The 17,408-nt window shown below is 41.0% G+C and overlaps 1 protein-coding gene across 1 annotated transcript; it reads right to left on the reverse strand.

Moving 5' to 3' along the window:
- Nucleotides 1-5,579: 5,579 nt before the first annotated feature.
- On the reverse strand, nt 5,580-13,286 carry LOC145774306 (uncharacterized). The gene is made up of 6 exons (XM_082585517.1): nt 12,830-13,286; nt 9,409-9,481; nt 8,849-9,051; nt 7,548-7,662; nt 7,082-7,181; nt 5,580-6,297 (listed from the first exon to the last, which is right to left on the reverse strand). Exons 1-6 carry the CDS (start codon nt 13,225-13,227, stop codon nt 6,101-6,103), a joined length of 1,086 nt encoding a protein of 361 aa, XP_082441643.1. The 5' UTR covers nt 13,228-13,286; the 3' UTR covers nt 5,580-6,100.
- Nucleotides 13,287-17,408: the final 4,122 nt, after the last annotated feature.

Consider the following 17,408-nt stretch of genomic DNA (forward strand, 5'->3'; position numbering starts at 1 on the left):
GTTTGACGAGAAATTACATCATAGGCTAAAGCTTTTCTTGTAAGCAGTGTATTCAATTATCAAACTTATCAATTATCAATTATAGTCATTTACAATCACGAGAATGAGAACCTTATATTTTACTGATCTCCGGAGCTGATGTAAACCTTAAAAGTCATGTCGACTTATTCTTGATGCCCCCCTTGTCGAAAATTGTTCTTTGTAATACCGCTTTGAAGGAGGATTACGACTATGAACAAAAGAATAAATTTTAAACTTCATTTTGAATTGAAAAGACATGACGTAATTTCTTCCAACCTTAGTTATATATTTTTTCATTACGTAACGTCTTGTAGGAATAAATTGAAAATCAGTATAATCACTCAAAATGAAAGCAATGGGACTACGAATCCTCACTAAACCAATCAATCAATGGTCTTGTTGCACCGAAGATGACAACCTTATTTATTTTTACTGATCTCCGGAGCTGACGTAAACCTTAAGGCATAGATCTGTTGACTCAATGCAAACCATTTGAAGGTTGGGGGGGGGCTGTCAATTCAACTTTTTTGTATCAACAGTTGTATCTCTAAAACCACTGAGGCTGCGACTACGAGATTTCTTGACTTTTCCTAACTTTTATTCACCTCTAGTAAGCTGAAATTTTGAGCGAATAAAGGTTATAAATTGAAAGATATAAGGCATTTCTCAGCACATCCTCTGAAATATTTCACATTCTATTGTGAAACATTTTCCCTCCAGCTGGATGAAAGTAATTAATTTGGCCCATGTCTCGTTAATCCTAACTGTTTCACAGCGTGAAGGGCATTGGCTGTATGTAAAATAATGTAAAAAAAATTAATCACAACATTACTATGCACGTTCTTCATTACTCTACCAAAAAATAATGTGTAAACTCACGCTACAAATTACACTCATAAGTGACTTCAACATTTCAACGTATATGAGCAGTTCTAAAATTCACATAGTTTTAATTTTAGGATATGGTCAGCGTGAATAATTTTACAAAGTGAATCCCAGATTTTGAAACCGTGCCAAAATAACAGAGATATCACTCCTAAAGCATAAGAAGAATCGACAGCCCCCCCCCCCAAACTGAGCAAGACTCCAGGAGCCCAACCTTCTAAGGGTTAAAAGTCATGTCGACTTATTCTTGATGCCCCCCTTATCGAAAATTGTTCTTTGAATTACCGCTTTGAAGGTGGATTACGACTATGAACAAAAGAATCAATTTTAAACTTCAATTTGTATTGAAAAAACCGTGCGCGGACATTTTGCCGAAAGACATTTTGCCGAAAGACATTTTGCCGAAAGACATTTTGCCGAAACCCATTTTGCCGAAAGACATTTTGCCGAATGGAATTTTGCCGAAACTCATTTTGCAGAATGGACAAATTGTTCGTGTCGCACGAACAAGTGAATTTGTAGACAATGTTGGAACGAAGAGACTGCGGAACGGGAGATTTCAGCGAAAAATATCTACTTATTTTAAAGGTTTTGTACAAAAGCTAGAGAAACTATACCATTCTTGGATGTTGAACTAAAGATCAACGAAAGTACTTTTGACACATGGGTTTGGCGAAAACCTAGTAACACTGGATTATTATTAAATTTCAACGCAGTGTGTCCTATGAAATGGAAATTTGGGTTGGTGTTAGGTTTGCTTAATCGTGCTCGTTCTATCTGCTCAGACAATTATCACTACATGAATGAAATCGCCAAAATTAAATCTATGTTATGTGCGAATGGATATCCCGGGCAGTTTTTTGATAAGGTTTTACAACGTTTCAATTCAGTATCTTCACCGAATACTGACGTCATAAATTTCCAGAACTCTATATCCATACCTTTCCTAGGAAAGGAATCTCTCGTATACGCTAAAAAACTATCTAAACTCTTTAAGTGTAAATTTGATATCGACATTGTTCCTCTGTACAAAACCTTTAAAATAAGTAGATATTTTTCGCTGAAATCTCCCGTTCCGCAGTCTCTTCGTTCCAACATTGTCTACAAATTCACTTGTTCGTGCGACACGAACATGACATACATAGGTATGTCCACAAGACACTTGGTAACAAGAGCAACGGAACACCTAAATTTAACAGACATCAATAAACACAGTGCAATCAAAGACCACATTTATGACTGCAGTATTTGTTCCAACATCAAATTTACATTAGATTCATTCAAGATAATTCGCAACTGTCAATCAGAGTTTGAAACTAAAATTCATGAGGCACTCCAAATAAAGCAGCACAACCCCAGGCTCAACAAACAATTATTCGCCAAAGGGGCATCTTTTTTGTTGAATTTGTATTAGCTTACGTTTATTTTATGTTATGTTGTCCGCTCACTATCTTGTCTCATGACCACACTCCCGCATAATTATGACAGATTGCTACCACCTTTTGTGTTTGTTCGTCAGTTGTTGCTTGTACGCAGGTCAGTGCAGTTTTATTGAATTTCAGTCATTTATTATTAACATTTCACGAATAATTTTGTTTTGTTTAGATGAATTAAGATATTTTCCTGAAGAGGGCAGAAAGTTTTGCCGAAAACGTTTGAAATTATGTATCTGTTTCATTTCTGTATTAATTTTGAATTATGCAATTCAATGTTATTAAGTTGTTATCGATTGTCTGTCTATGGTTTTTAAAAAGTACCTCTCTACCAAAGCTATACTTGAATATAACTTTTTGATTTAGATCAGCATTCAGCACTTTTCTAATTTTTGCATCTGCAAATCTGTGAAAAATATCTTCAAAACTGAGCTGTCGTAACATTTCACAGTCAATGTTCATTACAGAGAGGAAGTTAAGACTGTCTTGTGAAAGCGTAGGGCGTAGTGTATTTTGTATTCTCTTTAACTTAGAAAAGCTTCTCTCTCCACTGGCATTGCTATGACCATAAGTGACAAATAAATTCTTAGCAACGTTTCTGCATTAGGAAATGAAGACTAACTTCCTTTTCTACTATCATCCGGTGTGCAAATCGCTCTTGAGCTTCTTTTGGTAACTTTTCATGTGTACACAACAATAAGAACTCGGATACGTGAACTCACTCATCTGAAAGTGACCCTTCAAGATCTTCTGGTAATACACTATAGCCAGTTGCAAAGCAGCATCACGAGCAGTTTCATTAGAAAAAGAAGTTGTGCTAACTGATGATAAGATATGGAGTCATTGATTTAAGTTAAATGTTACTAAAAAATAACAACTGTCCACACACTGGCACAACAACTTTCACTACCTACGCCTACGGTACTAATGTAAAAAAATTGGGGGCCCCCAAAACCAGGGGCCTGAGGCCTGTGCCTCGTGTGCCTCATGGTTAATCGGGCCCTGAGTAGTCTATTTAGGCTACTAGAACAACGAGCAATTGCGATTCGCTAACCAGAACAGTGTATCCTCCACGCTAGCCGTTAAGACCGTCCAATCAACCACATGTTGCTTACCCTTGTTTTGCGCACTTTCCTGACGAGAACTGAAAAATTCAGGTTAGGAGGAAATTGACACAATTTGACAAAAGAGAGCAAATTCATCTCAGCTTGTAGAATCCTTTTACTTTTTAAATGATTTTGATACTGAATCCTGTTTCGGTATCAAGCACTTTACAACGTCGTCGTTTTGTCGCTTCTACCGTTTTCTAGACCTCTGCTATGTTTAGAATTTAGATAATATGACATCCCTGTATGACACCAAGGAAGTTTCCAAAAATATTTATTGATATTCAATTGAACACTGAAAATATGTCCTTATAATCTTTTTAATGTATTGTATTGAGTTTAAATTTAACCGTTGTTATTGTGTTCATAAATGTAGTTGCACTGATGAGAATTTAATATTCGAAAACGCGTTCTGCAACATTGCTTTGCACGCTCCAATGCCTGATGGTAATTTTTGGTAAGTTTCCGTCACGCGTTGAAGCAGTGTATGATCATGTGTTTTCTTTGTTTATTGCATTGATCGGATAGTGCCTGCTTATTTGCAGACATTTCTGAATAAATACAGTTTGTTTGTGTTGTGTTAGTCTCGAATGACCACAAAAACCTCAGTCATCGCTCACGTAGCAGTCCTTGCGTCGCCCAACGGCAGGTACGTGCACAGTGCTGCGTAATTACCATTGCGTGGCGTCTCAGGGCATAACATGTATTATGCCTTTACACTACATCTCCGCCCAAGCATCGAGGTACTGTAAAGACATCACACAGAAACAGGTGTATAACCACACATTGCAAATACAGTACAATAAACAGAATAAGTTTTCACACGGTTCATGGGAGGATAATAGGGTACGGTATTAAATAAGATCAGTTAAGCCTCTGTGAGCCAGTCTCATGTATACAAGTCAAACAATCATGAAACTTCGCGGAACGTTGTCAACTTTCCTATCGTAAGACACTTTTAAGGAAATATGGTAAATTAAAACAATATGCACTAGTAAGACACAACTATAGTCCTACATTATCTCCCTCCCAAAAAAACACATGACGTAAGCAGTTAATATGACAAGCGTTCAGGTGGTTTTGAGATCCTGCCGGATCTCGTTCTTGTAGATTGGACGTCGCTGGTCTCTGTATTTGCTTCGTTGTTAACTAATTGATTGTCAATGGAATGAGAGATTTCACATTTCACGCTAGGCCTACTACTTATATCAAATTCACCAGCCTGTGGTATTTTTACCAATGCTCTACGATTTCTACGAACTGTTGTTCCTTGATTGGTGTCTATGATGTATGACCGTTTGGCGTCATACTCGTTTCTCACGACCCCCTTCTGCGTGGCACTGCTGTCTCTAACAAACACCTCATCACCTGGATGGAGGGTGGGTAGCGGTCTCGCTCCATGGTGACGGTCAAAGTCTTTTTTTTGTTTGATTTGATCCTCAAGGTCAAGCTTGCGGACAAGTGCAAAATCTGGCCAATTTGGCAGCAAGTCTGGTCTCCGGATGGAGGCGTGGGTTCGAATCCCACTTCTGACACCATGTTGTGTTAGTCTCGAATGACCACAAAAACCTCAGTCATCGCTCACGTAGCAGTCCTTGCGTCGCCCAACGGCAGGTACGTGCACAGTGCTGCGTAATTACCATTGCGTGGCGTCTCAGGGCATAACATGTATTATGCCTTTACACTACAGTTTGCAATGATTAAAGAAAAACAACAAGTCGAAGAAATGAAGTCTCCATCTTCCAGCAATCTAAGTAGTCAGACTTGGAATTTCTCAATGTAGAGAGAAAAAAGTTTTCTCTGCCTGTAAAACGTTGAATGGTAGTTCTATTAAATATTCTGCTATGTTTGGTATATATTATTTTTTGTTGTGATGATCAGAAACAAAAACAAGCTCAGTCAGCACGGTGACCCTGATATATGCCACATCAGGAACACCAATTCTTCTTCTGTTTCTGTGTTAACACCTCATACACCCTTTGAAGCAGCTCTGTGCGTGTTGCACAGAGGCAAACACCATGTCTGCCATCTGACTTCCATTATCCGTGTATTAGTGATTTCGTTTTATCGTCGTATTCCAGCTCAACATTTCTAGCTCTCTGAGGCCTTTACGAAATCAACAAATGTATTTTCTGCCAGTATGGATTTATTTTGATACACTCGGTCGTTGTGACGTCACAGTATATGGAACAAATAAATTACACAATACCAGCATCAACCGACGCCACGTCATAATGGCCGCGTTCATTGAGGGCCTTGCTCAGTGGGTCGGTGGAGAGTCGCGTTCACATCTCAAGGCAAACGTAGAATTGTGACTTCACAACGCTTTTCATAGAAAGATAGGTCGTGGCCGTCTACGCTGGCAACTCTAAGAGGATCATTCGCGCGAATGCAGTGCGCCGTGTCAGCATGGCTAGCTTCAGCGCGCGAATACAGTGCGCCGTGTCAGCATGGTTAGCTTCATAACGTCACATATTTGAATTCAATCAAAAGACAAATCAATTTAAGTTAAATAAAGCAAAACAAGTTCCTTCATTCAAGCTGCAAGCGGCTCATCAACTGTCATAGCTCTAGTGACGTCATTGTGACGTACAAAAGAGCATCAAGTGGATGGCATCACCAATGCAATGCTTGTCAGGATGAGACAATGGAAAACTATTCGGATTTATCAAGAGCGACTCCTCTTCCGTAGTAGATGTCTTCACCATACTTCCTGTCTTTTCTCCTCAGTGTCCCGTGTATGCGGTCAAACATCATTGTGTTGAAACCGAAGTTAACGTGGAAGTGCTTGTGATGGTCGTCATGGAAACGAACTGGTGGTTGCCATGGCCACACGGATTTCATCTCGATTCCTACAAACCAGTGACAAGATAAATACAAACATCTCACACACACTACACAACTATCACCATGAGTGTCTAGGACACAATTCTTACGGTGAATGTCCAGAACACAACTCTCATCATGAGTGTCCAGCACACAGTTCTCACCATGAGTTTCCAGCACACAACTCTCATTGTAAATGTCCAGCACACAGTTCTCACCATAAGTTTCCAGCACACAATTCTCATTGTAAGTGTCCGGCACACAGTTCTCACTATGAGTGTCCAGCGTACAACTCTCATCAAAACTGTCCAGCACACAACTCTCATCATAAGTGTCCAGCACACAACTCTCATCGTAAGTGTCCAGCCAAAAATTCTCACATGAGTATCCAGCACGCAACTGTCATTGTAAGTGTCTAGCACAGAGTTCTCACCATGAGCGTCCAGCACACAACTGCCAGCATGAGTGTCCAGCACACAGTTCTCACCATAAGTGTCCAGCACACAACTCTCATCATGAGGGTTTAGCATACAGTTCTCACCGAGACTGTCGAGTACACAGTTCTCACCATGAGTATCCAGCATACAACTCTCACCATGAGTATCCAGCACACAACTCTCACCATAAGTATCCAGCACACAAGTCTCACCATGAGTCATAACTCATAAGTCTTCTGCACACAAATAATTATCATGTGTGTCCAACATGCATCTAATAACCATGAATGGTCAGCATACGAGTGATAGCATTACAGCACAGTGAACCTTCAGCCCTCCAGTCAGTGAATTTCATGAAATGTCGTTTACTTACCTGAATGATCGATCAATCCGAAGTAGTAAAGATAGTAGAAGCAACCCATCACTGGGATGACGTGAAGTGGGATTACGAATAGAGGGGATAACAGGACAAGCTGCAAGAAAAAATTTCCTTTAGTTAACGACAAACAAATTAAAAAACAAATCGTAACTTCGATGGTAAAAAGGGAAATGGATTCACACCTCATGCAGTTTCTGTGAGACCAACTACATCTCTGGTAAAGTTCAAAGTGAAATTATTTACACTTCAGAAGAAAATCATCGATGCGTATGTGTGGATTCGGGCATAACTTATCATTTCGAATTAAGTTATCCCAATTCGAATTAGTAATCCAGAAACAACTTGTAGGGTACATTATCCACCAACTTCAACAGCACTTGTCCTAACAATCAATTTACCCGGCCTGACATTTTCAGGCCAAAGCCTGCGTCATTATCATCACAAAACATAAGATGCCCACCTGAAACACCAAAGACTCGATCGGATGCATCGCCACGGCGCTGAACGCTGTTGGACTGTGGTAGCGATGATGCCACTTGTGGAAGTGCCGGTAGAAGAATGGAAAATGTAGCATTCTGAAAACAACCAATCACCATCCTTAAGTGAACCATAACTAAATGTTTTTGAAAAAAATGATAAACTTTCTGTGAATACGTGTAAGATATTTCAAACGTGTCTTGCAAGATGAAATTTTAATTTTGGAATTTAGTTTGTTTAGGAAATGCAGCAGCAACTTTTTCTAAGTTGGGAAACCGCTACCCCTTTGACCAAATGAAAACCTACACCACGCCAATCGAGACTCTTGAACCTTCATGCCAGTCGAGTTTCTTGAACCCCCATGCCAGTCGAGTCTCTTGAACTCTCACGCCAGTCGTCTCTTGAACCCCCACGCCAGTCGAGTCTCTTGAACCCTCATGCCAGTCGAGTCTCTTGAACTCCCACGCCAGTCGAGTTTCTTGAACCCTCATGCCAGTCGAGTCTCTTGAACCCTCATGCAAGTCGAGTTTCTTGAACCTCATGCCAGTCGAGTCTCTTGAATCCCCATGCCAGTCGAGTCTTTTGAACTCCCAGTCTCCCATACCAGTCGAGTCTCTTGAACCCCCACGCCATTCGAGTCTCTTGAACTCCCACGCCAGTCGTCTTTTGAACCCCCACGGCAGTCGAGTCTCTTGAACCCTCATGCCAGTCGAGTCTCTTGAACTCCCACGCCAGTCGAGTCTCTTGAACCCTCATGCCAGTCGAGTCTCTTGAACCTTCATGCCAGTCAAGTCTCTTGAACTCCCACGCCAGTCGAGTCTCTTGAACTCCCATGCCAGTCGAGTTTCTTGAACTCTCATGCCAGACGAGTCTTTTAAACCCTCATGCCAGTCGAGTTTCTTTAATTCCTTCACGCCAGTCGAGTCTCTTGTACCCTCATGCCAGTGGAGTCTCTTGAACCCCCATGCCAGTCGAGTCTCTTGAACCCTCATGCAAGTCGAGTTTCTTGAACCTCATGCCAGTCGAGTCTCTTGAATCCCCATGCCAGTCGAATCTTTTGAACTCCCAGTCTCCCATACCAGTCGAGTCTCTTGAACCCCCACGCCATTCGAGTCTCTTGAACTCCCAGTCTCCAATACCAGTCGAGTCTCTTGAACCCTCATGCCAGTCGAGTTTCTTGAACCCCCATGCCAGTCGAGTCTCTTAAACCTTCATGCAGTCGAGTTTCTTTAATTCCTTCATGCTAGTCGAGTCTCTTGCTCTCCTATAGTAGTTGGGCCTCACCTGTGGTAGTAATAGGACAACGCATCCGCCGCCAGAAAGTAGATGATCCCAGAGAGAAAGAAGTAAATCCAACCTCGCTCGTTGACGTCGAAGTAAACGCGAGTCCTCGTCCCTCCGTTTATGATGTAGGTCGACATGAGACCTGACACGGTGGCGCTCATGAGCAAGCAAGACGAACCGAGGAGGATCTCATGACGCTCGTTCTATTACGACATAATGACACATTGATAGCGTAATTTTGTGCCATAGAATACAACCTTTATAAAGTTCAACAAATGAGATGCGATAGAAAAAGTTAATACAACACCAACGTGTGTTTCATTTCTATTTTTAAAAATTAACAAAAATACACAACAAAATGCTGCAATGATAATTAAAACTGATTTTTAATTTTATTGCAAATTCCAGAAAACTTGAACTGAATTTTTTGTTTGGATGGATCTGGATTAGATGTGCGAGAAAATTTTAAATTGTCGAAGAACCGAGTCATTCAAATGTCAGACTACCTTGACTTAAGACACTAATCAAAGACAGACAAGCAACTGAAGCTGCGGTGTTACCTCTGGGGTGAGGAACCTGTCAGGTTGACACTTCCATTCCTTAGGTCTGTCCCTCATGTTGATGTAGTAGCGCCTGACCAAAAAAAAACATTATTTCGTCCTACAGCGGTAATCTGTTGCTAATAAAACATAATAATTTCACATAAAATACAAACGCAAGATGGCGCTTTTGCATCAACATCAACAATAGGGTGTTTCATAATTTCCCAACTTCATAATTACAACTTGGCTCACCTAAATTCATACGTGGAATGGTATTACCAACTTCCATGCAAAATTTTAGCATCCTACAGCCTCATCTTCCACTCCCCCAGGTCAATATGCTAAAACTACCCTGCAGGGACCCCCTAACAAAGGGCAAAAATGGGGTTTGTAAGCATTAAAAAATTTCTTATATGCCAATTTACCCACTTTTATGCATATGTATTGGTTCTAAAACACTAATATAGGTAGTAGGCTACTGAATACCCCTTTAAACAAATTTCCACCAAAACACTTGAATTTTTTTTCCTAAAATTTGTCTAAATTTTGCTGTTTTTTAACAAAAACTCGCCAAAAATTTATGAAAATGGCACGAAAATCAAAAATGTTGTACATGTAAGTAAAATTAACAACAAGAATGCATGACATTCCAGAACACTTTGTCTGGGGCATTCTCTGACAAGCATGGTGCTGTGGCAGCATCAGCTGTTACAAAACTAGAGAGTTTGTACCTTTTTGACCATAACATCTTCTTTTTATGCTTCCTATCATAACATGTTCTTATCCTCTTAATCAATGCTGGTGTAATCGACTTTCTGTCAGAATATGCACATAATGAGACATTTTCAGGCCAAAGCCAGGATATAAACCATGAGGAATATAAATTTTCTGTAACTGCTTAATGGCTGCACTAGAAAACTTTTACATAGCTGCTATTGTAGCATCCAACAAGTAATCCCGAATATCCAGCATAAGTTGTGGACCATCTGCTGTTGCTGGATTGCAGTAAATCGTCAGCCAAGCAGGGGTGTAAACTGCAAACGTGTAAAATTTATATTCCTCATGGTATCCTGGCTTGGGCTTGAAAATGTCTCATTATGTGCATATTCTGACAGAAATTCGATTACACCAGCATTGATTAAGAGGACAAGAACATGTTATGATAGGAAGCATAAAAAGAAGATGTTATGGTCAAAAAGGTACAAACTCTCTAGTTTGTATCAGCTGATGCTGCCACAGCACCATGCTTGTCAGAGAATGCCCCAGACAAAGTGTTCTGGAATGTCACCATGAACAGTAATCAAAGTTGCGAAAGATATGTTGGACAAATAAAGAATGTTATAGAGAAAGGACAAATCAAACATGATGAAAATGCAGACAAACGTATCAAATGCATGGTCAATCTGCAAGATTTAAACAACTTTTCCTCCATCACCTGATTGTGCATGCATTCTTGTTGTTAATTTTGCTTACATGTACAATATTTTTGATTTTCGTGCCATTTTCATAATTTTTTGGCAAATTTTTGTTAAAAAACAGCAAAATTTAGACAAATTTTAGGGAAAAAAATCCAATTTTTTTGGTGGAAATTTGTTTAAAGGGGTATTCAGTAGTCTGCTACCTATATTAGTGTTTTAGAACCAATACATATGCATAAAAGTGGGTAAATTGACATGTAAGAAACTTTTTAATGCTTACAAACCCCATTTTTGCCCTTCGTTAGGGGGTCCCTGCAGGGTAGTTTTAGAATATTGACCTGGGGGAGTGGAAGATGAGGCTGTAGGATGCTAAAATTTTGCATGGAAGTTGGTAATACCATTCCACGTATGAATTTAGGTGAGCCAAGTTGTGATTATGAAGTTGGGAAATTATGAAACACCCTAATCAACAACCGGCAGATAGTTAGTTCTTTGGTACAACCGAAATTTGCTTAACCCCCATTTTCGTAAAACGCAACTAACAAACAGATAAACTTACCAACTTATAAGTTGACATCTTATTTACGCACACATCAACAAATGAAAAGTTGTTTTTGCTTGAAAATGGCAACAATTAGTTTGTTGCAACCGATAGGTCGGGTACGTTACAAGCAAGCCATCTCATTGCAGGAGACTCATCAAAGAAATCTGATTATAGGGAGTGGCAACAACATATTACGGTAAATATACGATGAACAAGCTTTTAAACATAGTGATGTAAAGGATCTTGTGTTGACCTTCTACACCATTCCCTTTGCCGACCCTCCCCTCTGTCGACTCCACTCCTGTGCCGACTCTCCTTTGTAGATCCTCCACTGTAGCGACTCTCTTCTGTCGACATTCCACTGTATCAACCCTCCAGTATGTCGACATCCACTGTGTAGACCATCCACTGTGTAGACCATCCACTGTGTTGACCGTCAACTGTGTCGACCGTCCACTGTGTTGACCATCCACTGTGTCGATCATCTACTGTGTTGACCATCCACTGTGTCGATCATCCACTGTGTAGACCATCCACTGTGTCGATCATCCACTGTGTTGACCGTCCACTGTGTCAACCCTCCAATATGTCGAGCTTCCACTGTGTCAACCCTCCTATATGTCGACATCCACTGTGTAGACCATCTACTGTGTCAACCCTCCAATATGTCGACATACATTGTGTAGACCATCCACTGTGTCAACCCTCCAATATGTCGACATCCACTGTGTAGACCATCCACTGTGTCAACCCTCCAATATGTCGACATACACTGTGTCAACCCTCCAATATGTCGACATCCACTGTGTAGACCATCTACTGTGTCAACCCTCCAACATGTCGACATACATTGTGTAGACCATCTACTGTGTCAACCCTCCAATATGTCGACATCCACTGTGTAGACCATCCACTGTGTCAACCCTCCAATATGTCGACATCCACTGTGTATACCATCCACTGTGTCAACCCTCCAATATGTCGACATCCACTGTGTAGACCATCCACTGTGTAGACCATCCACTGTGTCAACCCTCTAATATGTCGACATCCACTGTGTAGACCATCCACTGTGTAGACCTTCCTCTCTGTCGACCTTCCACTGTGACAACCATCCACTGTGTCGACCACCTCTGTCAACCTTCCCTTGTGTCAGCCCTTTACTGTGACGACCCTCCACTGTGTCGACAGTCCACTGTGTTGACTGTCCACCGTGTCGACCATCCACTGTGTTGACCGTCCACTGTGTCGACCCTCCACTGTGTTGACCGTCCACTGTGTCGACCTTGCACTGTGTCGACCGTCCACTGTGTCGATCTCCCTATCCCTGAGTCGATCACGCACCACTGCATGAATGGACATTGCGGGGGAATCAAGGATCCCTGGTCAAGGATACGAGAAGGTGTTGAGAAGAGGCCAAGTAGTTGGAGTGTTACACTAGCATAACAAATTAAACATAAAATAAACCAAAACTCACCACTGGAGGAATCCTCCTACTCCAAGAAAGAGGACGTAAGATACCACGATGGCAGCCGGGATGTAGATGTGGAAGTTTTGCATGCAGAAGTCCTTCAAATATTCGTTCAGCTCGCTCAGTGGTAGAGACGAGTTGTTTGCATCTGTAGATTTGAGGGTGTTGGAATTATTGCCTATTGTGGGAACTTCCGGTTTTGGAAGAAAGTGGAATTGATCCCAGTTTTTCCAGAGCATGGCGGCAAATAGGAAGATCTCTCCTCTTGCGGCCGATCCAAAGAGCAAGATGAGGGCGGTTGTTGACACCCAGAGGATGAACTTTCCTGAGAATAAATCACCCAGGGAGGGCAATGAAGCCCCCCCACCTGAGTAGATCTCGACTTTCTTGGATCTTCTTGTCATTTATTTGCTCTCTACCGCCTCTTACAAGACTTACACCAACAAAAGTTCAATTAATATTAGTCACCTGAAAAAGAAATTTTTTAATATTTATTAAAAGTTTGCCTGATGTGAAACCCTCTCTTCGCAACTTTGTGACATTCAGCGTTAATTTTACTGTCTTTGAAGTTAATAAATATTTCCACAATTATTACAACCCCAGATCACAATTTGCCAAAAATGTTTGGCTACAACAAAATGTAAAAGATGACGTCAAAACAAGTTGCTGAACAGGTTTTCGTGGAAGATGGCGGCAGTCGGTGCAAAGCATTTCATCACTAAAAGTGTGAATTTGTCGTTCGAAAGTTTCATCTTGGGCTTCACACCTGGATTCGACTGAACGTCGTCTCGGTGAATCTGTTGTGAGTGACGTTATCATTGAAGAAGTGAAAGGGAAGCTACTGGAACAAAATATGCTCAGTCATCATCATCATCAGCCAGTCATGCCACTGCTGGCAGATGCCTCCACATATGATCCCACACAGTTCTGTCTATCGCTCTTCTCATCCAGGCGATGCCAATCTTTTCTTCAATGCCATTCCGTCATATTCTTTTCAGTTTCCCTCTGGTGCTTTTCGCACATTGTGGCGTCCGTTCTGTGTTTATTTTGGCACATCTTCTGTCTGTCGTTCCTGCTACATGCTCGGTACTAAAATAAAAAAGTGACTTTACGCCGAGAACAGCAACACGAAGCTGGAAACACTGACGACTTCAATTCTAAATCGAAACACTCCCTATCTGCCTTCATTGTGATAATCGCTCAACCTCTGCAAAGTATTGTTGACAAACAGACACATAAGCTCAAGCAGGCGGCAGCTTTGTTTTGGCACAAACGGCTCATTGTTGGCAGCACAAACAAGGATCTGTTACTGATTAAATTTTGACCTTTTAAATGCGCTCGGAGACATTGACAATTTGCAAAATGAATGCGTGATGGTTCAACGTATCAAGACTCTATTTGAATAAGCTTAACTGGAGATGATCTAGCTGCTAGCTGATCGAAATCAATTTTTAGCTGTTTATGATTGAACTGACTCGTATGAAAATAAACTCGTTTGTATTGGTTGAATGTATTTAGCGTTTAGGGAGGCACAAAATGATGTCAATTGGATGAGTCACGCATATCCCCCATGGCAAACAAATAATATTTTGGATCAGTTATTATTCATCACTATCGATATCGAATTAAGGTGATTGTTGCTTAAAATCGTCGGAAATTTACATTTTATCAAAAATAAATAAAATACCACGAGGTTTTAAAAGTTGAACTTACGCTGTTGAAACTTAGTCAAGGGCGACCTCTGAAAGGATGATGCTCAGACCCCATGATGAAAGATGGATGATGTTTGACCCCATGTTATGGAAATGTTATTGTAACAACATGTAATCCGCCAAGCAACCTGTTTCTGTTGGATTGTTGTGTTGAGCTACACAGATCTGGTTGATGCGTCACGATGTTCGCTCATTTCGACCATCCGCGGGTGCCCTTGGTATAATGACGATAAAGCTGAGTTCACGAAAATCGATTAACTAGAAATTGCGGCATTTCTGATCAGCTGTGAAAGCTGCTAGAGTGCAAGACAAACATCGTTTATTGGCACATTGTTCTTGTTAATATATAACTGATGATAATAATCAATGTCGTTTACAGCTTTTTAACTTCTAATGGCATAAAAATTACATCACAACTGAATGGTTCCAAAGTAGCTTTCTCTCTTTTTGGTTCTTTTCAAGTTGTTACGGTCGCGTCAACTCTTTCAACAAGTATTTTTCACTCAGTATCTTCTTCAAGCACGACTTGGTATTGTGTCCCTTCTACCTCTCCACAACTCTGCTCCATTTGAAATGCGTTGTAGGTGTGATGGTCAAAATGTGACGTGATAGCCAAAATCAAACTGATCCACTTGTGAAGTGACTTACACCGCGCGGCATCTAACGGACGAGCACCAACAAACAATCTCTTGGCAACAAAGCCAGAACAATCTAAAAATAGTCGTCGCGTGGAAGGTCACTACTTGTTGAAGGAAGCAGTTTGACTTCGTGCTCGAGAGCTCGCAATGTAAGTGTTGTCATGACACTTTACATCCGAGCTGCGTCACTATGCAAGCAGCCACGTCGCGAGTGGGAGAACCGCTCAGCGCCACCATACATCGATGCTTTTGATCATTTGTTGTCTTGTTGATATCACAATCACAACGTGTTCTGCTTCTACCACAACTGATCGTAAATTAGCACAACAATGGCACAGCGGTTTGTCGCGCTACAACGCCTTTTGTCTTTCCGTTGTAGCGACTGCGCGAAGGCATTCAGCTCTTGTGTCATTGTTGCCTCTATGCCAGGCCCAGGACGCGTCACTGCTGTAACTCGCCCTCGCTGCTTAATGTGCAAACAGTACATTGCGTAGACCTCACCAGCCCGACGGAGAATCGAACCCAGTTCCAGCACAAGCAGTGAAACAGACGTGAAGCCAGTCCATGGCCAACATGCTTGGCTGGTATGGTAAGCGACCCCGTGGATATTGCGTCACAATGTACACACTGTCCTCAGGAACATGACAAAAACTTCTCGGGCGTTGCTGAAAACACTAAAATCAATGATTTGTCATTGCACGATGGCGTTTAATCGATGTCAAATAATTGTGATAGAACTTCCAAGCTTTTTTGAGGAATGGAAAGAAACCGTGTTTACAGTGTCTTTGTTTATGATGTCAATAAGTTGTTTACATTTGCCTCAAAAACGTAGCGGAGGTATTTCCATGTACGCTTACCCTCGACCTAATTCTCTGATCATCAGTGAAACATTGTTGAGATATATTGATTTTTTGTTTTGTTTCAAGTTTGTTTTCCATTTATCATTTTTATAACTATGCCACAGACAAGCCACCACTAGCAGATGGCGTCCAGATATGTTTCCACACGACTCTCCTGGTGTAGGCCTTCCCACTGGAATAACTAATCAGACGAGTTTTGACGTGCAAACTGCGCAGTTTCAGTGTTTGTCTCTTCTAGCTGAACATTAGCAAGCTGATCGGGTGCGAGAGCAGAAATATAAACAAGAAGCAGCGACAGCCACAGGGCGCGTTGCCAGGAAATGAAGGACAATCAACCAGGTTACGTCATAATGAGGCACACCAAGCGAGTAGTGAGGGTGAGGCATCTCACTTAGAAATCATTGAAGATGCGTCGCGATTAAGCTCTGATAATAATTCTAAATGTAGTTCGTGTATAGGCTCAGTTAAAAAAAGCATTCAACTGAGTGTCATCGAAACGCTTATCGTTTAATATCATATATTTTGTGATCAGCTTGCTGTAAGTCGGTTTCCTTGAAAATATTTCATGGCTCATTGTTAGCATTTCAGTGCATTCAGGTGTCAGCATTTTAATTTTCAACATTTCAGTGCCTCGACCGATCATTAGGGTTACAATACTGTAGGATTATCGCACACGAGTGATCAAATACGAAGGGTGGCAATTTGCAAATCGGGAGAGTTGAAATAGAATTAACACTGCATTCAATAATTCTGGCTATCGAGGATAGGGTCTGAGCGCTTTATCAATAGTGGCATGCGTGTTTACATAAATTATAGTTAGTGGCTTACCTGGCTTGTCGTGCTATCCAAATGCTAATATTTATCTTACATTTCTGGCGTGCCTCTGCAAGTGCTTCACTAACAGTGCTGTAGGTATTTAGAAGGATTTGTGTAGAAAATGTTGCCATTAGCATCACAAAATAAACAATTGGATGATTGATTGAACTTATCTGAATGTAGCGATACGGAATCTACATCAAATCCGTGAGAATTTTGCGCACGTCACTAGTAGGTGCTATAGCACTTCCTGCTTTCTTCGATCCTTGTTTAAGATATAAATTGCGTCACAATACATTGAAACTCAAGCGTTAAGTTGCTTGGTAACACAAACACAAAAATATTCAATATTCATCATCACAGAAAAATATCATCAAACATGAGTGTAGGAGACTAGGAGTGTAGTAAAAAAATCAGGAAAAAAATCAAGTACCTGTAAAGCACCCGCCACTCTTCAGTTAACTAAATATAATTTTGAAAGTGCGCTATTCATTGTGCTGTATCGCATTAACCTCTCTTCACATTCAACATTTTTAAGCAGAGCTGCCAGAATTTTTTG

Source organism: Aplidium turbinatum, chromosome 7 (genome assembly GCF_918807975.1).
Source record: "Aplidium turbinatum chromosome 7, kaAplTurb1.1, whole genome shotgun sequence".
NCBI classification, from domain to species: Eukaryota; Metazoa; Chordata; class Ascidiacea; order Aplousobranchia; family Polyclinidae; genus Aplidium; species Aplidium turbinatum.